The sequence below is a fragment of the Egretta garzetta genome, unplaced genomic scaffold (assembly GCF_000687185.1).
Source record: "Egretta garzetta isolate BGI_Z169 unplaced genomic scaffold, ASM68718v1 scaffold40, whole genome shotgun sequence".
NCBI classification, from domain to species: domain Eukaryota; kingdom Metazoa; phylum Chordata; class Aves; order Pelecaniformes; family Ardeidae; genus Egretta; species Egretta garzetta.
This window is the reverse complement of record NW_009258484.1, coordinates 3,841,274-3,866,836: the sequence shown is the minus strand read 5'-3', so window position 1 is coordinate 3,866,836 and position 25,563 is coordinate 3,841,274. Positions and strand designations below refer to the sequence as shown.

The window sequence follows — 25,563 nt, the reverse complement described above, 5'->3', positions numbered from 1 at the left end:
TCATTCTGTGTCTTGTATTAGAAATATTTTTGAGGTCTTCTTCAAAGGTTCTGCTTCACTTTATGTTCATTTTTGACTTGTTCAACAATCTTCACAAATTTTAAAATACGTTAATTCTAGCATCAGCATTTTTCAAATTGAGCCATAAATAATGTGTAGAAACAAAAAACCTTTGTTATTTATAATATAGCAAAGTTTGGGCTGTTTGTTTCCATAGGCAAATTATATATAATTTCCAGTTTTTCAGTTGTGGTATATTGGCTCCTGTTAGCATCTTGCTAAAGCTGATACTTGAGACCTCTTCAGAAACTTTACATAATTGCCTATCAGCCTGAATTTAATTGAATAAATTAATTAATTCATACAGCTCAATTTAATTCAGCCGTACTCATACCAACTTTACAGGACTCATTTAGCCTGTGAAGAAAACTGAAAAGGCACATCAGTGATTACCAGTTTGGGACCTAAACTTGCAGTTTATCAATATGTAGAGAGAACTGAAATGATAGAGAATTGTAATGAGTTGTACAAATGATCAAAAATCAGCAACAACAGCATTTTGCATATTTGTTTCTGATAGTTGGTACATCAGTTATTATGCAAACAACAATCTTTTGTCTCAAAATCCCTGTGCTTGAAAAGATAGAAGCATATGGAGGTAGTGCCTTACTATGCAGTTCCACAACACTTTTGCCTAGACCCTACAATATTAGTGCGACTCCATTAACTTTGCATACTTTGTCAATACAGTAAGGTAAGACTTTGTGTGAAAGAAGTTTTGCATGGTTCTTCCCAGCTTTACGGAGGAGCTGCGCTGCTCTCCCCCACACAGGGTTACTTCCCTTTTTACTGCCCTTTCTGTGTCTCTCCTTTCCCCTGGGTTGTGGTAATGTTTGAAGTGGCTGCGATGGCACGTCTGCTCCTTTACCAGAGGGTGGTGATTGTGGGAAGTCCTGTGTGGTACCTGCTCACTGCTGGCCAGACACGTTTATAATATCTGACTGTTTTCTTTTGAATTTATGTTTGTTACTGGTGGCTTTTCAGATAGAAGATAGCTTTGCTCCCGCTGTAGATAAAAGTGAACCAGCCTCTCAAATGCGCCTTCCCTCCTGCTTGTTAACTGTGAAAGAAAGACTGCTTAACAGACTATAAAAACAACTCCATCTTCATAGACATGTGTTGACCTCTTGTTTAAATTCAGTATGATTCTGCGTGCCCCTAAAGCAAGCTTATGCTAAGCCAAATACCTGCAGTATTTGGGTTATACTGTTTCATCTCTCTTACCCTTTTCCCTCACTTTTAATTCACTCCCCCTTCTAACTGCATGTCCTAGAAGTGTCCCTTTTAATTTCCCTTCTTTCTGTTGGCTTCCTTCTTTAAGACATTGCAGAATAAAACTGCAACAAGAAGTATTCCTGTAGACATGGACTAGAAAGTTTACTGGTAGCTGTACTAGGCATCATGAGTATCAGGGTGTTCTGATGGTCATCTTTGCTTGCTTGCTTATTTATGTAATTTTGTCATTTCTTAGTTCTGATGTATTTCTGGAGGATGCCTCATTGCTGCATGTGTCCTCCAGCCTTTGTGGGGGAGGATGGACAGCCAAATAATTTGTTAAAATAAGTAGCTGAGAACCCAATAGTAATTTCTATGATTTAGAGAGACCTAATTTCTTAAATCTTAGGTGTGTTCTGTTTTCTTCCTGCACAAAACTACCATATGATCCCAGTCCTGGGATGAAAACACAGGGTTCTTCCAATAATGCATTGGGCTTCATAACAATTTCATGTTCATTTGCTCTTGTATACAATGCATTCCTTAGTCCTACACGTTCTTGTGGATTACAGTTCTTGCATTTCTGGATTATCTTTTTCCTAGAAAATATATATTTTTTTTTTCCTCATATTTGTTCATGAATGGTGAGCTTAGTGTTATGAAACTGAACTTTCCCTCTTTCTAATCATATTCAAAAGTCCATTGCATTAAAAGGCAGTGATGCAAAATAAGATCTATGTGTGCAAGTTTGTTGATCGTTAAGGAGGTAAGATTGCAACTGAATTAATTGCACTTTATGCAGTTTGGTCCCCATTCAGTAAATGTCTGAGTAGTCCTGAATGGGGATTACTCAAGTGTTTAAAATTACAAATCTGCTTAAGGGACCTTACTGAACTGAGACCTCTTTCTCTATGATTACACATAATTTTAATCTGCATAACCCCAGGAAATACTAATAATCATTGATTTGATAATAATATTTCTGATTTTTTTAGGCTGAACTATATTTTTGTCAAATTCATATTTACTGTCAATTTGGATTTTCAGCAGTTGGTTTGCTTGTTTAAGAGTGATGCATCTTACAGAGCCTTGTTTTAAAGAGCCAGCCCTGAACCTTAAAAAGAAACTTTTCCAATGTTGATGGAAAGTTGAGGTGTTTCACCTAGATAAAGTACCCAAAACTGGAGCTGGATACTTCTGGGTAGACCCTTCATGCTGTGTAAGGCCCCTTCGGCCTCTGCAGGTCCATGACAGGAGCAGTTGTGGGCCATGCTCCTGCATTTGCAGGAGAGGAACACTTGGCTAGACTTGAAGAAGGGAGTGAGAAAATTAGCACAATTAGGGAAAAAGGATACAGTCCACTGGAAAATACATGAAGTAAACAAATGGAAAAATGGTGGAAAACTGTCATTTTTATACGTGAAAGAAATTAAGTGATCTTTGTATCAGTTCAGCAGCCTAACAAATAGTTACGTGATTTGCTTAATGCACTCAGCTTTACATAACTGCGTGTGGGATCAGAACTGAAAGCCAGTATAAAATCTTTGATCCATTTGACTGTGTCCTTTTTAAAGTGTGAAATCTCAGGCAATGCTAATCAGGTTATTGCCAAAGTATCGTTTAAATAATTCAAATAAATTCAAGTTACAAAATTAAGCAATATGAGCTTAGAATAAATGTTTTAAAAGATGCCCTGCTTTAGCTATTATCTTTTGTGTGTAAATGAAGGGTTCATTCAAATCTACTTGTCATTATGGTTATGTATATAATGCATAGAATCTAAAATCTTTAACATATGTTTCTCAGTTGAACCATTGCTATGAACTGTGCTCCTAATATTTTTAAACATTATGGAAAAATCCTTTAAAATTGCTGCCAAACTTTTCTTTTGCCTGTCATTGCTCTACCGGTATTGAGGTGTGTGTATATGTGGACTTACAAAAACAAATTCTTAAATCAGCAAATGCATGAAAAACATCTAATATTGAAAAGAATGAATCTTCATTTAACTGTCATTTCCATGCTTCTGCTCTTATCTCCAGGTGAAGTGCTGGAAAATTATAAATGCTCCTGTTACATTATTGCTTAACAAAATAATGTTTATATCAAGTTTGAATTATATATTTACGTAAGAATATTACTTGAGCTAACTTTGATCTAATGATTAGTAGTTTGTATATGATGAGTTTCAAACCAAGGAAGCTGACCCGATATCTGATTTCAGGGTGAGAGCATGGACAACTTCAACTGGGGAGTGCGCAGGCGGTCCCTGGATAGCCTGGACAAGTGTGACATGCAGCTGCTGGAGGAGAGCCAGCTCTCAGGGAGCACGCCCAGCCTGAACAAAATGAACCATGAGGACTCCGATGAGTCATCGGAGGAGGAGGACCTGACCACCAGCCAAATCTTGGAGAACTCAGACCTAGTAAGTTGCAAACGTGCATTTAAGAATAGATAGGGGTTTGGTTGTAAATAAGCTGGGCTTTTAGTTTTCTCTCCCCAGGTGCAATCAGATCAGCTGAAATTGGGGGGTAGCACTCAATGCGGTGTTTTGTCGCTGCTTGATTTTTCCTTTTTTGCAAATATAAACAGGAATTTTAATGCAAGGTTTGAAATGCAGGAAGCATCAGATGTGATTATTTGCCCTTTCCCCCACAAATTACTATGTGACAATTTTGCACAAATGGCCAGTAGTAAATCTTTCTGATGCGTCTAATGCTTAAAGAAATAGGACAAGACTCCAATTGGGTAAACAGTGTCAGGTGTTCATTGTTCACTTCTGGGATGTTTGCATACAGTTTTTATGACAAAAACATTGAAAGCGTTATAATATGTCTGTATGTACAAACTAAGAGAGCCACCATCGCTTGCCTTTTAAGACAACATCTGCTTTGCTTGTTCATAAAAGCAGTGCGTGGCAGGGTATCTGTATGCTCAGTTCTTCTGTTGTCTTTTAAACAGATTATAACCCTTTCCCCATCTGAGGACACAAATCATATTGACTCACTTTCTACATCATGTGACACAACCTCAGCAGACCCTCATCATTTTAATATAGGAACGTCTAGCTTTGATGTGTCTTTGCCTGAAATGAATAATCTCCAAGTGTCTGAAGGATCCAAGGTGAATACCTTTTTACTTTCAACTGCAGCAAATTTTGTATAACACCCAAGTTTATTTTACTTACACTTTCGTGGAGGCTTTGATCTGTGAAAGCAAGTACATTCTGACTTTCTGTATATAACGGCATAGTGCAATACGTTCATATGCTCCAGCACATCCATACCCTTTCCTTTCTACTTATACTTGCTTTATTAAAAGATTTTATTTATTGTTTCTTATGTACGTTGTGCTACATATGCACCAAGACAATACAAGCTCATTGGCTGGCAAATTCATGAACTGGTTACAAGTTGCAACCCAAAGGGCATACTCTTCTGTTCTTCATGCTGATTTAAAAGAATGATATGCCAACTCATGTGGTGGGTGTATGCATGTATTCTCTGAGATTTTTTTGTATGTGGGAACCTATTGTACAGTTGTGTGCACTGGATTCAGTTCTTGCCTTTTGGCAGACACTCAGAAATTTTAAATTCATGACCGCAAGATTAAGCCATCTGGGGTGGGGGGAGGCAAGATTTGCAACGATACAACAACCATGTTCAGCACAGTTTATTTCAGACAATTGTATCAGAAGATGAACATAATGTAAGGTTGGTAAATAATTATCAATATGGGGATGGTTTCTTTAATTTTCTGTTTAATAATACTTGTTTGTGAGAGATCAGGTGAACCTACTCCTCTCACTGTCTCTCCAGAAATATTATCGGGGGGGAGGGGCGGAGGTGGGAGGTGTCAGAGGCTTTATGACACTGTTGCCTTATCAATACAGCTTTCTCCATCATGTCTGAATTGGGAGGCTTCTGCAGAATGGGGCAGGGGAAGAATATAGTTGTCTTGTGTACTCATTGGCTTTCATTCCAGTTCTTGCCCTTGGTCCCCTCCAAATGCAGCCACACAAAAAATTGATACAGTACTACTAGCACTGCAGATTACTGAAGTACTGGAAACTTCTAGTGAACAGGTTATAGAAAAGGAGGTTGGAATTGGGCTGAATATTGAACAAATTGTTTGTGTCAGAAACCTCCCCAGGAGGAAGAAAGGATAGGAGGAGGGAAATGTGGGTAAGGATAGGAAAGGAGGGGAACTTCTCAAAATAATGGTTGTGGAAAAGATAAACTCATTATCATTTGTCAAAACAAGTTACCACGTGACAACCATAAGCAGCAGAAGTTGGCAGAATTTCAGTTCAGGAAGCTGCAGTCAGAACAGATACGTTTGCAGGTGGTGACTGCAGCTAATCTTGTGCATCCAGCTGCAGTAGCTGTTGGTACGTGCATTAAGAATTGCAAATCACGGTTCATGAGTTTCATATATGCCTGGGGTTTCAGAATCTTTACTGTGAAAATTTCTTTAACGTCCTAGTACCAATGCACCAGTGTTCATCAAAAAAATGAAAAGCTTTGGAAAAAGTAAATAATCAAAGAATGTAAAATCACAGCAGTTTCTTGTGGGATTGACAGGCAAATTCAGCTAGTCCTGAGACAGGTTCGATACTAGTGAAATACATAACCCAAGTTGACAGGGATTTGCCAGCATTGCAGATTTTTTAATAGATAACTTCACACAGAATGCCTTCTTAGTGTTTTTTGCCTCAAAGGTATTTCCTTCTAGTATGCATACTTCTGTATTTTTACTTAAAACAAATGGGAGTCAGAATAAACAAAGTTAAAATGCCTGGGTTTATATTTATTTTAAGGAAGAAGTCATCCAATTTTTAGTCATAAAACTTGAAACTTGCACCTAAACAATTTTTAATTTGATAAAACAAAATCTGAGCTCTTTCCTGTTTCTCTTTTCCTCTGAGTTCTTATTTGCAGAGAGCTGATGGTACGTCAGCAATGCAGAGGAAAATTTTTGTTGCTTCTTTAGTGCTGTACAAAAATGTTTAGTTGTTGCATCATAAGCAAAACCAAAAATATCACCCCAACTTTTAAATAGATGCAGTGAATGAGAGCAACAGACTGATTAAGTAGGCCTTTTCTCAAATGTTTCAGTGCTAAAATCCAGCTGTTATTGTTAATGGCACGAAATTAGTTAAGCTTATTTTCTATTAAAGACAGTGATCATAATAATGAAGATAGTATTTGTAAGGGATTAGAAGGCAGTGATGGATAATGCTATGAGGGATACAAAAATTCAGATGGTGGTATTTTATATATTTTTCAAGTTATCTAAACTCACTCATTTCTGGAAGTGTACTCCAATCCTGCGTGAATATTCAGAATCCACTTTTTATGTTTCTTTTTAGGCAAGGTAGGAGGTGTTTGCTTCCTTTTTCTTCCTCCCTTACCCTATCCCATCAAAATGTGTTTTCCTCATACAAACACTGTCATTGCAGTGAACAAACCAATGTTTCTTTCAAGCTAATATTTCGTATTTGAAAGTGGTCAGTGCTAACTACTTCTTGAAGAAGTATGAAACATTTACGCTTGTTGCCAACTGCTCTGCTTCTTATCCTGGTAATTCAGCCATATAGCTTTCATGTCTCTTTTCAAGATGGTTTTGCTCTCATTCATTTCATTCACCCTGGACTCAGGGATATTCCTATCCCTTTTGCTTAGAAAACAAAACAAACCAAAAATATCCCCTTTCTCCTGCTTAATTTCTGATCCTGTCCTTTCTGATACAAGTCTTGTTTAATTTTTAGACATGCAAATCCCTGGAATTTATCTGTAGGATCCAAGCAGGTCTGATAACCTGGAGAGGGCCACTTTTCTCTTTTAATTCCACTTGCCACAGATTTCCCCCCCTACCAGCTCCTAACACATCTATGCACATGCACATATGCATATTTGCACAAACATACACCTTATGAGATACCCCAAACAGAAAAGATAAAGAGTTTGAGCTACCCACTGCAGTCACCCTCCGGGAACCACTTTGCAGAATGCTATGGAGGATGCAGACAAAAGGCAAAAGATTAAAACTGAAACAAATTTGTTCAGACTAAAAATGCAAGAGAAATTGGAAAGTTTCAAAAAAAAATCAAGAGCTTTAGGTGCTAATGGCTGAAAAAGGAAGGAAATGTTAGAAGCATGATCCTTTTAATGGCCTGTAGAATGCTTTGGATTCCTCTTGGATGGAAGTTATTATGTAAATGACATGCTAAAAATAATTCTCAATTCTAAACTTGCATATAGACTTCCAGACAGTGGTTGTTTTCAATATATTTTTAGAGGCTTTAATACACTCTTGGACACTATAAAGTGGTAAGTGACAAGGACAGCCTGACAGTAACAAGAACGCTATTGTTTGTCCTGAAAATATACTTCCCTGCTATGTTGCCAAATGCATTGAAATCTGAAATTCTTTGCTAAACAAACTAAGTTGAAGAAATGCCTTCAAAATAATATTGATCCAAGGCAGCAAGTTAAGAAAATACTGTATTTTTGAAGAAGTGTAACTTGATTCATGTCATGGTATTAGAAGCCATCGTGCAGCAGGAAAACTATGATATAGTTGCCATCACAGAAACGTGGTGGGACAACTCACATAACTGCAGTGCTGCCTGCTGTTTGTGAACAGAGAAGGACTTGTGAGCGATGTGATGGTTAGAGGATGCCTGGGACACAGTGATAACAAAATGATAGAATTCTCAGTTCTTGGAGAAGTAAGGAGGGGGGTCAGCAGAACCTTGGACTTCCGGAGGGCAGACTTTGGACTGTTTAGAAAGCTGGCTGACAAAGTCCCTTGGGAGGCAATCCTAAAGGGCAAAGGAGCCCAAGATGGCTGGATGCTCTTCAAGAAGGAAATCCTGGAGGCACAAGAGCAGGCCATCCCCATGTGCCAAAAGAACAGAGAGCTTTGGCTGGATCTCAGAAAAAAGAGGAAAGTTGATGAGCTTTGGAAGAAGGGGCAGGCATCTCAGGAGGAGTACAAGGATGTTGTGAGGTCATACAGAGAGAAAATTAGAAGGGCTAAAGCCCAACTAGAACTTAAATTGGCCAATTCTGTGAATGATAATAAGAAAATGTTTCTATAAGTATATCAACAAAAGGAGAGCCAAGGAGAATCTCCATCCTTTACTGGATGTAGGGGGAACCATAGTGGCAAAGGATGAGGATAACACTGAGGTACTTGATGCCTTCTTTGCCTCAGTATTTAATAGCAAGATCAGCTGTTCTCTGGGTACCCAGACCCCTGAGCCAGAAGGCAGGGATGGGGAGCAGAACAAAGCTCCCATGATCCAAGAGGAAATGGTTCTTGACCTGCTCAGCCAATTAGACACGCACAAGTCTATGGGGCCAGATGGGGTCTATTTTAGAGGAATTAACTTATTAATTTGCTGTTTTCTAAGACATCATCATTCACTCCCCTAGGTTGAAGCTGTACATGAAGAACAAGATGCAGCAGTCCATGAGGATGACTTTTCGGGGTCTACAAATGAACTCCCTGGAGCATTTGAATGCAGTGATAGCCTTAGTCTGGATATGACAGAGACTGAAGAGAAAGTTGACAGGCTGGAACAATTTGCTCTTGCTAGGTACTTGTATATGCTATTATTCATAAAAGTTCTTTTACACTGTACAACAAAGTGGTTACAAAGTTTTAGTTAATGGAATGGCTATTTTGGTCACAGGAGTTCAAAATTCTCATGAGTTTAGAACAGTGAGAAGACAATGCCCTGATTACCTGCATAATTATCACACAACTCAAAAGAACCCCAAGATTTTCCTTCTAGGAAAGACAAGTTACTATTTGTACATACATCTATGCAGTTAGTCATTATATATGTAATACATTTAATTAAAAGAAAAAAAGGATTTTTAAAGATTCACAGTAATGGAAATACTGCTTAGTTAGCTGTTTGACAGATCAGCCATGTATTCATCCTTCTGATTTCCTATGGGTCATAAAGAAGTCACAATACTGTCAAAAATCCCATCTGCATACTCTTGAGGCTGCTGGTGAGCATGGCTGGACCCCAGCATATGTTGCAACAAAGCATCAAGATTTTTCCATGCCTTGTGGAGCTCTTTCAGATTTTGGATGCTGAGTTAGATTGCAGCGAGCCTGTGTTTATGGCAAGGAACGGAAAGGAATGAGGATATATAAAGAAGCCCTCTCTCTGTGTGCCACATGTTTCAGAATCACAGTTCTGGTTCTTGGGAGCCATGGGAAGTATTTCTCCATCCCAAAGGATAACACACAAGATCAAGTAGCTTAGTACCCCTTAAAAATGGTAGTCAGCCTGTTTCACTGACCACGGAGTGCCAAAATAATGCTCTGTCCTAAGAACAGTGTGGAGAAGAGATGGATCTTCTCCAATCCATTACACTGGGGGGAAAACAAACAAGTCGGTAAATGCAATGTTTGTACACGCTGAGGTTCTTTTCGGTACTTCTGCTATACATTATTATAACCATATTTTCCTAGAAGAGGAGTTTTTCTTATGGGCTCTATCCTCCTGTGAAGTTTCAGCCTTCTTCCTCCAAAAGATGGTACAATAAAACAATTCAAGTATTCTGGAATGGAGGAAGATAGATGATGATGGCCTAAAGATAGGGGTTCTGATGTGGAGGTTTTTCTCATTGTAGCCAACATCTTGCCAGCTTCAAAAGTAACTTGAAAGTTCTTGGATATTTTTAGAAAGGTGCTGTAATTGATCCTATGATTATCACTCTCTGTTACAGTGTATTGTATCTGCCACCTTCTTGGTATTCACTTTTTGTCACAGTTTTTTTTTTTTTGTCTCCTTCAGCTTTGGAGATGTTGATCGAAATGCCTCCCCTCCTCCCTCACCGTTTTTTTCTGCCATCCTTGCTGCATTTCAGCCGGCAGCATGTGATGATGCAGAAGAAGCCTGGCGTAGTCATATCAACCAGCTCATGTGCGACTCTGATGGTTCCTGTGCAGTTTATACATTTCATGTGTTCTCTTCCCTGTTTAAGGTGAGAAAATAAGTTTAAGACAGAAAATCACAATGTTTAGATTGTGTCTGGCTATTGGGATGGTTCTTGATAGTAGTACCAGTAATGAAGTACAAGGTATGTAACCATTGTGATTTTGCATGCTGCAGAATTGCCATACTAGATTTTCATGCAGAACTGTCTTCTAGGACCATTTTTTCATAAAAATAGTATGTAATTCATACTTGCAGGTTTGGAGATAACATTATAAAATGTGGATCCACTTTAAAGAGGATTTTCTTCAGTACTTTACAAACAGCCTGAAACAATAACTGCAAGAGACAGGAAATAGCTTTTTAATCTCAAACTATTGTCAATCTGTTCTTTCATCTCAAACTGTTGAAATCCCACCATGCCCATGCAAATGTCAACATTATTAAATATTCTGTACCTAATCATCTGAATAGAAATATCCAGCTACCATCATGTAACATAAATTCCAGAGACTGAGTCTGAAGACTAAAAATACATTTTTTCTTTGTAAAACTGTATGCTTGTAAAGATAAGCATCTTGCAAAATGATAAGGTAAAAAAGGAATCAAATGTACAAGCTGTTCGAAGGAATGACTGTCTGGTTTTACCTGTAATTAGTTTTAAAACCTTTTTTAATTGTTTCTCCTGCTTTATATGAGGCAGCTGCAGGATGTTTAGCATGCTGCAGCAGTGTACACAGCAGCCCGGTAACCATACAGAGTTTAAGTACCCATGATCTGAGAGTACACAATTTCTTATTAGCAATGAGTACCCTGCTAATAAATATACAATCGTAAGATCTTTCTGTATCCTTAAAGACTACCCTTATAAGAAAGAAGCATCATACAATATGAATCTCTTCTCCATCCGGTTTCCTCTGTGCTCCACCGAAGTTAATTGCATGTCTTCTCTAGCTGAACGCCGCGTCCTCCTTTAAACATTACACCACTGTAAACATGGGTGCCTTACAGGCGTTTTTTTAAACACTGATAAATAACCATTTGGAAGGAAAAAACTAGTACTGACTTGAGTGCATGACAGTTCAACTTTGAAAATGAGTCCTGTGTTTCTTCATGATGTGTATTTCAGCTTTTTTGCCATTACATCATTCCTAGAGGCTAATAGTCCTGTTTAAGTGTTCTGAAAGTTATTTGACCTTTTTGTTCTCTTTGAATAGGTGAGAAGAAACTGATGTCACACTTCTGAAAACTAAATAAATAATACTGTGTAGTGCGAGACCTAAATATTACCTGTAAAGTACTTTTTAACTCCAAATCCTGGCATGCACCAATACATTTGCTGTTGTGCTTGCCCTATATTCAAAAGATAGCCTACTCATTTTCTTCAGTTGCTAGTGGGGGAGAAAGATACAATACTGCTCACAAAAAATATTCAATAACAGCAAAACCTGAATAACAGTAATAAAAATAAGGTGTTAATAGTATCAAAATCCCAGAATTTTCTAGCTGCAGTCACAGTCATATTTTTAGTTTATGAAATTGCTTTGTTCTCCTCTTCAGGGTTAAAACATAGGAGTATTATTTTCCCAGGTTTTTTTTCTTAAGATCCCAGCTTGTCTGAAATTGTATTGCATTTGTGCCATCAAACTTTGCTACTCATCTGCTAACTTAAAAGACTTTTGACCCTCACTAACAGGAAGTTTCGGAAACAAGCCCAGTATGTGCTAGGCTTGCAATGCAAAGTACTGCCAAAACATTTAACTGTGAAACAAAATCCTTGTTTGGAGGAGCCTGTCAACTAAATACTTGGTGAAGTGAAAGAAGTGCATTTTCCAGGGCACCTACATTTCAGTCTGCATCAAGTTAATGGTATTTTGGATGTTTGCCCACAACACGCTAAACTTGTTTAAAATTCCTGAAATTATTGAAGTACTTTTCCTGTAAACGAGTCATAGCTCGGAGATCTCTGGATTATCTTTACGGCTGCCTCTTTGTATTCCATCAAATCAAATGTCTTCCAGCAGACCGGCCAGTTCCAAGACAAGTAGATTTGAGAGCTAGCAAGTAGTTTCCACAATCGAGCCCTTTGGTTATGAAAAGTCCTCTTCCCAGAAGAGGAAATCTGAGGTTAAGAAGAAAATGTTCTGAGAATATTTTGTTATTATTTACATTGACACAAAGCAACTACATGCAGGCATACACCTATTCATAACATGCCCACAGTTGGCATTACTATTCACTGTACTCCCATTTCACAAAAATATATACTGCATTCAGACCTTGCTTGAAAGATTTCAGCCACTGTAATCTGCACCCAGAAGGACATAGCTGAGATGAGAACTTATTATAGAACTGATAGTCCGTGTAATTGCAAAATAAATATATTTAGTTAAGTACTATACATGGATACCAAAGTACAGTCTCTCACTGTTTCACATTTGAATACTTTAAAGCACTATCCAGGACTGTTATCTTCTTTGCTGTAGATTGACTGTTGCTTTTATGAATATCTGAAAAGGAGAGCGGTAAAGGAAGAATATGTTTTCTTGAATCTAAACAGTAGACTGGTCAACTTTTGATGAAGCCATGACGGGAATGCTTTGATGAAGTTATTTTCATAAAATAAACTAGAACTGTTAAAATACATGAGTAGATGTGTGCTGGAAGGGAACTGAAGACTTCATGTTCCTTGTCTTGCCCAGTACAGGATCAACTATAACTTTCATTCCAGTCAATTTTTTTTTAACTTTTTTCTCTAGACTGTTCTTAACCTTTAGGCTAAGGTGGAACTTCACAACGTTCCTAGGAATGTACTCCAATCCTTAGCTCTCCTTATTGCTTGAGAACTTCTCTTTCTGTATTTTATGCCCGTGGCTTCTTGCTCTGTAGACAGCGGTACTCTTCTCTTCTTTGCAGTTGCTGCTTATGTTTGAAGACCATTACCATGACTTCACCTACCCCAAACTTCTCTTATTTAACCTCAGTTCTTTCAGCCTTTCCCATAAGTCACATTTTCTAAACTTGTCACTGTTGCTATGGGCTGTCTTCAGTTAGTCTGTGTATTACTTGAAAAGCAAGAGCAGGTTCTGTACTTCAGCCTAAGTTCTTACCAATACTGACTAGAAGAGGTTTACCTGTTTTATAGAAGGTATTCCTGTTTAAAAAGTTCTCTCTGCTAACTGCTGTGCACCAGTTAATTATTTTGTACTTGTAACCCGATCTAGTATGCAGATCTTGTTCTACAAAATTCTGCCTTCCTAGTTATTCCCCATTTTAAATGTGCTCTGTGGATTATTTCCTCCTAGGTCTACAACCTTGTCCTTCTTTCTTTTCCCTGCACCACTTCTCCACTTCATTAAGATCAGCTTGAATGCTAATCCTGGCTTCTAGGGAGCTTACAGCCCCTGCAGCTCAACCATCCATGCAGTTAATAAGCATCTTGCATATTCCATTATTCAGTATTTTCATTAATAACTCGGTTAGTGTCTGCGACAGTCCCCAGTGGAATCCTACTCAATTTATCTTTCCAACTGGACAGTGAGCTGCTGATAATTAACTTCTGAATATGGCTTTGCACATCTACTTACCTCTAGACCGAGTTTCTCTGCCTTACTTCTAAGAGAGTAAATTAATATATAAAATATAAATTGCTTCTCCTAATATAAAATTTTAGCCTTTCATGAAAACTAAATAGTTTGATATGATTTGTTCTGAGTAAATCTGTACTGCCTATTATTCATCTCTCATATGTTCCCCCGTTTCCCAAACTTTGTGTTTAATTCTTTTGCTCTTGTTTTTTTGAGAATCACTTTCCTTAGGGTTTTTACAACACCCTGTGTTCTCTGAGTTCTCAAAGATATTTGTTATGGCTCTTAGACCTCTTTACCAAGTATTATAACTGTCATAGCATGAATTTCCCTAATCTGCAAAGATGTAAAAATATCCAAGCACTTACTAGCAAGATCTGTTCTCCCCTGAGTTTTCATAGATGTCTCATTGTCACATGTACACAGATGCCCTTTCTGGGAGCAATAAGGCAAAAGAAGGCATTGAACACATCAGTCTTTTCAGTAGCATCTGTTAGCTATTTCTCTCCATTATGATTCCTTGGCCTTGCTCTTAATTATTTCTGGTTTGCTTCTTGACATTCTCTCTTTCTCTTACCAGTTTATTTGGCATCTCCCTTTCTGATTATTGTGCCTACATTGCCATGGTGTGTTTGGTACCCAAGTTAATAATTTAACACAATTTTACTTTCTGTTCTTCTTTTTTTGCATGAGTATTTGCCTGAATTAAATATTTGTGATTTAGCCAGATGTATGTCAATATATTTTCTATCTTTCAGTGGTATAGAATGTGCTTCTGCCCTCTTTTTTTTTCTCTAAAGGAATGTCTACCTCTCATTATCTCCTTTCCCCATGAAGTTATTTCTAATGGGCTCCTTCCTGCAAAGTCTGAATGCGTTGAGGTTGGTTGTGTTATTTCTGCGGTCTGTCTCCTTCACTGCCTCAGATTCATAAACTCAGTTACTCTTCCCCAGGAGGGTATTGCAGTACCTAAACAGGTTACCCAGAGAACCTAAGGAAGCTCTGACCTTGGAGCTTTCAAGACTCAGCTAGACAAAACCATGGCTGACCTGATCTAGTGATGGCAATAGTCCCACTTTGAGTTGAAGGTTGGATCGGATGTTCTCCAGAGGTCCCTTTCAACCAACATCTCTCGGATTCTGTTCCATAATCTGTCTTTCTAAATTTCCTTCCACTTGTATGTTCTCAGCTAGCTCTTTTCTGTTAGTTAGGACCAAATCTAGATCTCTTTCCTTTGCCAGAAGAGATGTCAGCAAGTTTCACTAAGACTTGGACTGAATCTTTCTTTTTAGAAGACTGTAGTAGTAAATCTCCAGCTGTCACCAAGCCCTATGATTCAGATTATTCTGCTAGTTGCTCATAAAAATAATCATTTACCTGGTTTGGCGGTAATTAGTAGGAGCCCCTTGCCTCTACTGCAGACTCAGTGCAGCAGAGAATCTGAACCGTGTGCTGAGTGACATGTCGCTTTGTTTCTGTGTTGAAGTAAGATGGTAGAAACATACAGTGAGACAAGTATCAGTCTATCCAATCTTAACTGTGTTCAGATGGCCAGTTCAGATGCTTTAGAGAGATTCACAAATAAGCAGTTATAAAATTAGTCTGTAGAGGAAGTTTCTCTTTAACTATTTTATACATTATTGATAGTGTATTCTCTACCTACAATAAGAGGGCTTATATAACTTTTTTAAAAAAATAATTCAATCCAACAGCTTCCATTATCAATGAAGTCTGAATTCAGCTCACATGATTTTAGTACTCAACTTCAATGCTCCAGTGTAGGAGCAGTAACAGGCTATTTATATGTCTGTCATCCAGATTAGTATTTGGGAAGCACTTCTCTCCAGCGAGGCATGCTTACAGTAATACAGGTCCTAACCTACATTCCTCAGAGAAATGCCTATGATAACGTGGAATGAATAATATAAAAATGTTGCATACTTTTATTTTTAAAATTGTTTTCATGCTACTCCCACCTGCTAAGCAGTTGGCTTTAGCAAGATATATTTTGGCAGTGAAACCTGCTGTTTATCAATAACATTATTCAGTTCCTGCAAGACTAAGACATTATTTTTATTTATTATTCACTTTATATGTTAGTCATTGAAAAGAAAATATCAGCACTAGAGTGTTTCTGGAAGACTAGACTGGTTTAGGACTCAAAACACCAAAGAAATCTTCTGAGAACAATAATTCCCGGATGCAATGTAGTATTTCTGGAGTTCTCCCAAGCAGCAGAAAAGTTTTAGTAAGAAGATTTTTCCCATGGGGGAAAACAAAAGTTTTTTTCTGATTTTTCCATGCCGCTGTTTGGCATTAGGATGTCCGTTGTATCACATGATTAGCCACTTGACATGGAATACTAACAAAACAATGCCCGGAATGGGCAGAAAAAGTAATGTGCTGATCAACCCTGTTAACTCTGTGTAGCCAAGAAAAAAAAAAGCTACTTGTGGGTGAAAGGCTTTATAAAGATGGAATCGTCTTTACAAGAAAGAATGTATTTCAGTAGTAGATTATTATGAATCCTGTAATTAGTTTCACAGCTGCCCAGCTGTGACCTGTCTCCAGCAAAATAACTGTTACTCAGTATCCTTGAGCAGACTTTCAGTTCTCCACAGGGAAATGGTCTCTTTTGCACGTGTTATTGTGCAAAGAAAAAAAAAGCATTCCATTTGTTTACCACAGAAAGAAGCTTGTACTTGAATATAGAATGTGACAAACTGTATTTTGCTTTACAGAATATTCAGAAAAGATTCTGCTTCCTAACCTGCGACGCAGCTAGTTACTTGGGAGACAACCTGCGAGGAATAGGCTCCAAGTTTGTGAGGTCTTCTCAGATGTTAACATCATGTTCAGAATGTCCCACCCTTTTTGTAGACGCAGAAACAGTGAGTATATTCCTTTCAAAAGGCATGTGCTGCATTGCAGTGTGTTATTCTACTAGCTGTTCCACTTTTGGGCAACTCCTGAATAGATATGTCAAAAAGGTACCCACCTCCTATCTCTAATTTTTGCCTCTTGTTCTTAACCATATTTCCATTAATTTTCCGTATTATTTTATTAGGTAAGTACTGGCAGATGGGCAATATGATATGTTGAGCCTGTGTGCCAAAAAGCAGTATAAAACAGGTGCCTGCCAGACCCAGTTGGCTCCACGAATGGAAAAGGAGAAGCTATTTTTTACATAGATGAAAGATGGTAACATGTTTAGTGGTTTCATTTGAGTCTACTCTAATTTGGGCTGGATGATAAAAATATATATTAGGGGATGAAAGAGATGTCCCTTCCCATTGTTTTCATTCTGGCCCATGTTTATTTAACAGCATCAAGACAGTGTGGCCTGGTAGGTAGGAACTTGCAAAGTGTAATCTTGGGGCCACTGCTATGACACGGAAGAGCTGTGCCTTACATGATTGGATTGCTGTGGAGATTAACTAGTTAAGCTTTGTGTAGTATTTTGTTTTAGGGAAGTCCTCTGCAAGCTGTTAAACACAGAACACAATTTAAATTCCACATAAGTGCAACTTTTGCTATTCACTTTTTTAGTATAGCAGTCTATTTATGTATATTTTTGCATAAATATAAATATTTTTCAGTATTGCTATCTGTAAATCTAAGTATTCTTTTACAAGATCTTTACCATACTTGCTACTCTGCTAATATTTTTATTCTTTTCTAGTGACACTTACTAGCCCTTTTGATTTCATTTCTCCAGCTGCTCTCTTGTGGCCTTCTTGAAAAGCTGAAGTTCAGTGTTCTAGAACTGCAGGAGTACCTGGACACATACAATAACAGGAAGGAAGCAACACTCTCGGTATGCTGGGTTATGTTGTGTTCTTGGGTTTGTATGTGTGTATAGTTAAGCTATGTCAGGAGACTGCAGATGCACTCAGGTCTGTTTAAACTAATATTCAGTAGAAAAACTGTTTCTTCCTGAACACATGAACCCGAACTAAAAAAAAAAGCTACTGTATCTCTTAATTTTAGAAACATTGGCATATTTAATATTCCTGGTGTCTCCTTTCTCCTATTCAGTAATTAATTCATTTTCTTGGTTTATGCAATTCAAATACTAATAGAAGTCAAGACTACACTTTTAAAATTACAATCAAAGCAATCGTCACAGTCTGTGTGAATAAAAAGCGCAATTGCAAAATTTTGTTTATGTGCTGTGCAACTAAAAGTATTACTGCTTACCTTTCTGCAAATCAAACTATAGGCCTGATTCATGTTTTCTTTCAATTTCTTTCTGAAAACAGTGGCTTGCAAACTGCAAAGCAACGTTTGCTGGGGGCTCACGAGATGGAGTTATTACCTGCCAGCCAGGGGACTCAGAAGAGAAGGTAATGAATGAGCAGTATTATTTCTCTCCTGGAAAGTGACATGGGTGATATATCTTGTTCTTGGACCCACAAGAGCCTGGTGTACTTCCTCCTTATTTCTCTGCTGGGCTTGGCCATTATCCAGTTTTCACACTTAAGGCTCAAAGGTATTGTTGCCACAGGAGGTGGGAAGTGTTCGGAGGCAGTGCTTCTGCCTTCCTCGTCTAGCCGAGGAAGCTGAGCTAACCCTGCCTGGGTTGTCTGTGCTCTCCCTTTTAGAAAAATGTTGCAGTAACAGTTTCCCCCAGCACAATGTCTCTGAAAATCACTCCTGGTGTACTGTGCTTCCGCATTACACCCATTTTATCTACGGCTGTTACAGACTTGGTCTGCTCAACAGCAAGACTTGCCTGGTTGAAATCCACTTAAAATAGTAGTTATGAAATAATGACTGTAAAATGGCCACTGAAATAATTTATTCTGTGGATAAGTATTTATGCCTAAGGCAAATTATCTCTTTATCACTTCTGAACAAAAGTTTGACATGCACACACACAGACATATTATTTAGTGTGTTGATTCCAGTTAAGAAATCAATCTTTTCAGAAATCAGCACCATCAGCAAGCATTCCTGTTATTTCATATACTAAATATAGGAAATGGCTGGTATCTTAGTGGTGTAGAATGAGTTGAGTAATGTTTTTTTGTGGGTTTGTTTCCCTTTGGAGGAAAAAGAATGGAGGGATGGGAAAAAGAGGGGACTGAAGACAAGTAGGCAAAATGAGGAAGCAGCAGCAGCAGCATGTAGAAAAAAGACATCTCCTCTTTCCATGTGTTTTAACTTATAATAGATAATGATGGCATTTTCAGAACACACAGTTACCTGTTGTAACCATTTTTTTCAAATACCTTGGTTTATGTTGGTTTCAGTTTGTCTGTCTTCTCCCCCAATTCACTTTAATTTACTCTGGTTTTATCATCACCTCTCTTTCCCATCTCTATGCATTTGTCTTCCAGTCTTTGAACTCCCTTCATTTCTACTCTTTTACTCCATTTCTAAGAATCCCAAATCCTTGCCACTGCTGCATTTTGGCTTCCTTGACCTTATTAGCAAATCTAATTTGCTAATAAATCCTCTGGCTGCAATCACAGGCGGTGGGAGAACTGTTACTCTTCCCCCACCTGGCACTGGGACCAGCAAAAGTTACAGACACCTTCCAATGCATTTAAATAAGATACTCGCTCTTCTGTAATTGTAATGGTGTGCAGGGAATTTACAGGTGAGCCATTCTCAAATCTAAAAAAGGAGAGACATGGAACACATGCTACTACCTGTCCTCCAAGTACATCAGGGAGATGAAGTATACGTAGGGAGGCGTAACTATTGGAACGTGCATGGGCTTTCTCTTCCCACTGATGCACAACACCCGGAACAGTGACTTCAGACTGTAATGCTACATGTCTTGCTGTATACAGCTTAACTTATCCTCTTCATCCCTCTTTTGCAAACCCATAGAACGGGCTGCAGGATCACACATCCTGCTGATCATGTACATTGCTGCTTTTCTTAAAAAGTAGAGGAGAGAGAATGCTGAGGATAAGGAATAAACTGTGAACTGAGCTCGTGTAGCTGGCCTCTAAAAGTTAATAAATGTCATGTTCCCGTTGTGTGGGTTGGTTTTTTTTTTTAATTAGTTGTTCTCTGTTTCAGAATTAAATGTGTGTTTTGTAAAGCTGGGATTAGTATTCACTGAAAACAAGGGTTTCTCACTCCTGCAGGAATCCCTGGTCTCTCCCCAGCATTGTTCCTTCAGCCCAAAATGCATTATTCCTTGGAAGTTGACAGGATGGTAGGTCTTTGATCAACAGGCATATTTCTTTTCCTCCCTTTCTCATTCACCTGTCAATTGGAAGCAGCTCTTCCCAAAGGAACATTCTGTTTACTCAACAAAAGTGTAATGGGAGGAAGAGTCCGGGGAAACTGAGGACACGTGATTAGGAAGGGACAAGGGAGAATTACTCCTAGACTGGCAAGTATTTGTTTTCTTACCTTTCCTCTCCTCTTCTCCCTCAACATGAAAGGCTAAAGAATCTAATAATTGTAGGAAAAAAATAATCTGTCTTACAGTGGTAGCCACAAAGGAACCTGCCTAAACTCTTAAAACTCATTGAGGGTTAGACTAGGGCCTGAAATCCTGAAAACTTTTGGCATAATAAATTGCTTAGCTAAGCACAAAACCAGGCTACTTCTGGAAAAGGATCAGAAATAATTGTAAGGAAGAAAAAGCAACACCTTGCTCTACAGAAAGCAGAAATCTTAGATTCTCAGAACTCCCCACCTGGTAAAAAGCTTGAGGTGAAAATAGTCCCCTCTACAGACAAGACAGACATAAGACCATATTCAGCGTTAGCACAAGTGGTCGTGTCACAAATGCCTGCGGATGCTGGTAACTAACTTGGCACCAATTTCTCTAATCAGATCTTATTTCAAAATAATTGCACATGATTTGTTGACCATTGTTCCTGTTACTGAAAATGGGCAAAGGCAAGAATTGCTTATTCTGACATTAAAGAGGCTTGAAATAGAAGTTGTCTAGGTCAGCTGCCAGAGCTGGCAACTTTTCTGAAATTGGGTAAAGGCTTTGTGTCCCAGAATGCCCTTCCCCCCCTTATTCTTGCAACAGATTACATGATCTGGATGCATCTGTGATTTGTAAGTTTTGATGCTCCATTGAGCAACGGAGTCTCAAGGACATAGGAGTCAATTTGCAGACAAAAGATAACCACAGATACGATTGTGCTGTCTGTCCAGGTGTGACAGTCTTAGATGAGTACAGCGATCAGTACATTCTTCAACCTTGCTAAACAGGGATTTCTTTAATCCAGTCAAAAACTGGTTTTGTTTGGGTTTTTTTTTCTGGAAAAGAAGAAGATCCTATTTTTCTTGTTGATTAACACTGCTAATTCAAATAGGTATTTATCTCCTAATGAGACATTCAGTTTACTCTGCAAGTCCAAAGTCAGTATACACCGTTCTTAAACCTTGCTCATCCCAAAGCTCACCGCAAGCTAATGGATGTGGGCTTTGCAAACTCAAACTGTTAATGGATATTTAAAACATGCTGCACCCCATAAAAATTTGCCCCCAAAATTCAGAATGTACTTGTTGCTACGAGCTTCCCTGTGGCTAAAGGTTCAATTACTCTAGGCCACCAATAGGACTGGAAGTATACCTCTTGGGACCACCGTAATCTGGAGTTGAGTTGAGTTACAGTAAGCTCAAGGCACAGCGAGTCTCATTGTTAAGTCAGAAATTCTTAATAATCGGCTATCAATTAATAATAATTCTTAATAATAAATTACCTGACTGATGTTTGACAGCTCCATGGATTGACAATGAGGCAAAATTGACCCAGGTAGGCAACTTTTCTACAGGAGGAACACAGCTGTGTTTTAGATTTCTCCAGACCGAATAGTTTCTACTCTCCTTCAAGGCCAGTGTGTATTTAACACAAAGTATATGCTGTATCTCTCTTTTTCTCTCTGATATGTATACCCACTTTTCTAGATTGTGGGAAAAGCTTTTTTCTGCTGGCATGTCAAGTTGACTACCTTAATAAAATGCACTTGCAATTAATAACCCTTGCATGCAGCAGTTACTTTGTTAAGGTGGGACTCTCCCATGCCAATAAATGACTGAAGACTGTGTTGCCATGAAAATGTTAATGTCTTAAGAGATAATAATGTAACCCTCATCTCTTTTCAGTATGTAAAAAAAAAAGGAAGAAGGCCTGTGACTAAAGATTAGTGCTTTGCTGTCTTCCTGGCCTGCTAATAGTACAGAAAAGTAATTATCTGTCTCAACAGAAAACTAAATCAAAGTGTTGCTGCTAGGGGATGTGTCCTTCTCAGATGCAGCATTTACTAGCTGCATAAAGGACTGTGCAAATGATCCAAATACTTTCAGCATTTGGTATTCTCAGCTGCCAAAACCACTAATTGTGGTCATCTAAACCAATGCTTCCCTTACTGTAGGAATTAAACTGGAAATTGAGAAGAAGAGCAAAGGCTAGGACCATTCCACCTGAGCCCTTGTTGCTGGGGACGAAAAGAAATGTCACTTAGTCCAATAATTAGAGTCTTTTCAACTTCCAAGGAACATTTCATTTTATGCTGAAAGAGAGGGGAAGATGAGTTACAATCATGAAATTGTAGAGCAGTATGGAGTTGAGCATCAGTAGTTTTGGAAGATTTTGTATCTATCCGATATATTTTCTTTCAGTGAAAAAGAGGGGGTTTTCATGTAATGTGAAACCCCTTCCCCACCCCTTTTTTTGGCTTGCCCTCATTTTGGAAGCAGTACAGAGAAGACAGTGTTTTGTGGAAAAAAAGACCATGGAATTCACTTATTTGCTGCTTCCCCCCTTTCTTTAAAGTGAATTCCATGGCAAATTGAAATTATATGTGGATTCCAATATTTTTGAAAGTCCAAATGAAACTTACCGGCATGCTAAACTTCAGAGGAGCTTAAGACAGAGACAAACAAGATTTGAAAAACACAAGCCAGCACACCTGTGAATTTACAGGAGCACAGCGATCTGTCTGCTCTTGTCCTCTTATCTTGAATTTAGCTTTACAAAGCTTAATTTACATGAACTGCATGGAAGCCAAGATATAAAAAGGTTTTTTTCAAGAGTGCTAAATAGAAGAAAAACCCTATTCAAGCAATGTTAAAGGCATAAAATTAAGCATCACAAGAGCTTAAAGCTTAGTTTCACGGCTTTATAAAGGAGTGGTGCAGGATTTAGGACAACACTTTTCATACATTTTTTAATAGCAAGGCCCATGGAGAGAAGCCAGACTGAAATACTTTGTTAGGCTATACCAAGTGAGCATTATTTCACATTTTTGTGTTTGCTGCCTTTGTATTGATGGTAGGGTAAATCATTTTAATAAGAATTCTAAAGGTTTATTAACACTGTGTGCATATGCACTGACCTCAGGCTGTAACTGGGCAGATGTCATTGTGTTGATTAATTACAGCATTTACATGATGACTCTGTTCACCTAAAATGTCCTGAGAATGTAATATATATATAATAAGGACAGCTGCATTAGAAGTACACAGAGTATAAATGTTAGTTCTTGGCAAAGAAAAGAGGAACACTTCTTTCTGAGGAGAGAAGTTGGTCCCCTAATCTTTGAAATGCAAATGAAGGTCAATTAGAATTTTAATACTATTGCAGCAGGACTTACTTACACTGACATTTTAACAGCTCCAGAATTATGAATCAGTGAATCATTACTGGTGAAAGGAAGGAATACAAAGCTGTCTGAGCTTGTGGCATTGCCATGTAGTGAAACCAAATTGGCATTTTCTGTGGCTTTTTTTTTCTTGTAGTCATAACTTAGAAGTCATATGCAAAATGTTTCCATTGTAATGTCCCAAGTAATAAACCCAGCAGTCACAAAGCTTATCCTAGAAATTTCATTAGCTCTATTATGTCCCAAAATAGAAGTATGTATAAATAACAAAATATTGATAAATAAGAAAGTTCAGTTCTGTTCATCATTTGAAAACCCTGCCTTATTTTTTGAGTACCTTGAAATATGAGCTCTTTTTAATAACAAAGAAAGCAAATTTAAATAAAAGTATTGATTCAAGAGTTTTCTAACACAATTTCACTGTAAGTTCCTGAGCTACTGAGTGGGATAAATCAAAACTAATAAATCTGAAGATCTAACTGAGGATATTTAGACTGTAGTTTACCATTAGAATTAAAGCTTGATTTTATTAAGAATGCTGTGCATGTTGTATGTGATATTTCCAACCAGTTATCAGGTTGAGGCAAGCATTGCTAATACTGCTGACAAGTTATGCTATTAAAGATGGGCTGTGCTTCCTATTGCATGCATTACACTGACACTATACTTTCTTTCCTTTCCTTTTCTCCTGTGCCATGCTTGCTGTGTAGCAAATGGAATCTCTTGCAGTAAGTTGAAGTTCTTTCATATTCTTTGTCCATCTGTAGATGGACTAATATACCCCAATTTTACTGTTTTACTTCTAAGCATGTTTTCCTTTTTCGTTATAGTTTTCCTGTAGAATATGTGGTTCTACATGCAGTGACTAAACTAATTTACTAAGGTGTGTTTTGTGAAATCTAAAAATATTGTGCCAAAATTCTGACACCTTCATGCACTGTTTTAAATGGTCACTTACATATTTTTTTAAAAATCAAGCCTTTGAATGGATATAATATGCTGGAGTGGAAAATAAATTTTTTTATTATTTTAAAATTCATAATTTTAAAATTTTCCTAATGAAAACTTACAATTTCTCATTGACAGTTATTTTTCAAATTGTTTTTGTTTATGTGTTGATGTGTTTCACCACCATTGGTTGCTAATACTTACTCAGGGAGAACAAAAATTGAGTTGCTTGATATGGTAACTAAATACTGAGTGCGTCAAACCTGAGTCTTCAATTCGGCCTTAGTTTGTCTTCAGTCAGGTTAGCAGCCAGAAGGGTGAAACTGAATTATTATTCTCCAAGGACTAAAAAAAATCGTGTGTTACATGCCAAGCTATCATGAGGGTTTTATTTTTTTGAATTATGTTATGCCGTGTCCTGGTTTTGGATTAATTTTTAACTCCCTGACAGCTTCAAGTATATGACTTTTAACTGCTATGTAATGTTGCCAGTTCTCCAAAATTTGGAAGGAGTGAATTTGATCCCTGTTGGAGAACCTCGGGCTGTGTCCCTACTGGTGAACTAAGCAGGATGAGGCAGCCAGCGTGCATCCCCGGGCTGGTGTCACGGGTGAATGGTTGGCACCTTCCCTGGCACAGGCACCAGCCAGCCCTGACATGCCTGAGCATGGTTCAAGAGAGGACAGAAGCCAGAGCCATTTCCAGGAGGTTGTATCTAAATAGTCACTCTGTATTTTGGGAGGAGGAAGGTTAGCCACAGAGATGGAAGCCTGGCAGTGTTCTGTGGCCTCAGTTACAGAGAATGGCCTCTGGGCAGGTTTATTTGACCAGCAGCATCCCTCATGCCCTACCTCTTCATTCTCTTGGCCACCAACAGGCTTTGTCACTGCCCACAAGTCAGTTCTGTCCTAGCAGGTCACACATCCCTTTTTACCCCACCATGGACCTGCTGGGCCTTCTTTCAGCTCCTGTGAGTCTTTGCTGATGTATCGGGTCTGGTGGGATTCCTCACTTCCATTTGGGAAGGGAATGCTCTGACCCTGCTCCCCACTAACAAGCATTAAACATACCGACTCAGACAGCAGAACCAGTTTATCCACAACAGCACAGAGCTCAGACCAGGCACATTTACAGTGCTGAACTCTGCTGCTGCGGCAGACCAACACTGAGGTGTGAGTAGCCCTGTCTGCCTCCTGGC

At 38.3% G+C, this 25,563-nt stretch overlaps 1 protein-coding gene across 1 annotated transcript in view; it reads left to right on the top strand.

Annotated features, from left to right (window-relative positions):
* The window catches only part of FRY (FRY microtubule binding protein), a 178,946-nt gene that overhangs the window by 147,752 nt on the left and 5,631 nt on the right, over positions 1-25,563 (top strand). The window contains exons 52-58 of the mRNA XM_009644896.2: positions 3,500-3,700; positions 4,237-4,398; positions 8,718-8,881; positions 10,100-10,289; positions 16,569-16,718; positions 17,546-17,644; positions 18,090-18,173. Coding sequence (XP_009643191.1) covers positions 3,500-3,700; positions 4,237-4,398; positions 8,718-8,881; positions 10,100-10,289; positions 16,569-16,718; positions 17,546-17,644; positions 18,090-18,173 — 1,050 coding nt within the window. The remainder of the gene's footprint in view (positions 1-3,499; positions 3,701-4,236; positions 4,399-8,717; positions 8,882-10,099; positions 10,290-16,568; positions 16,719-17,545; positions 17,645-18,089; positions 18,174-25,563) is intronic.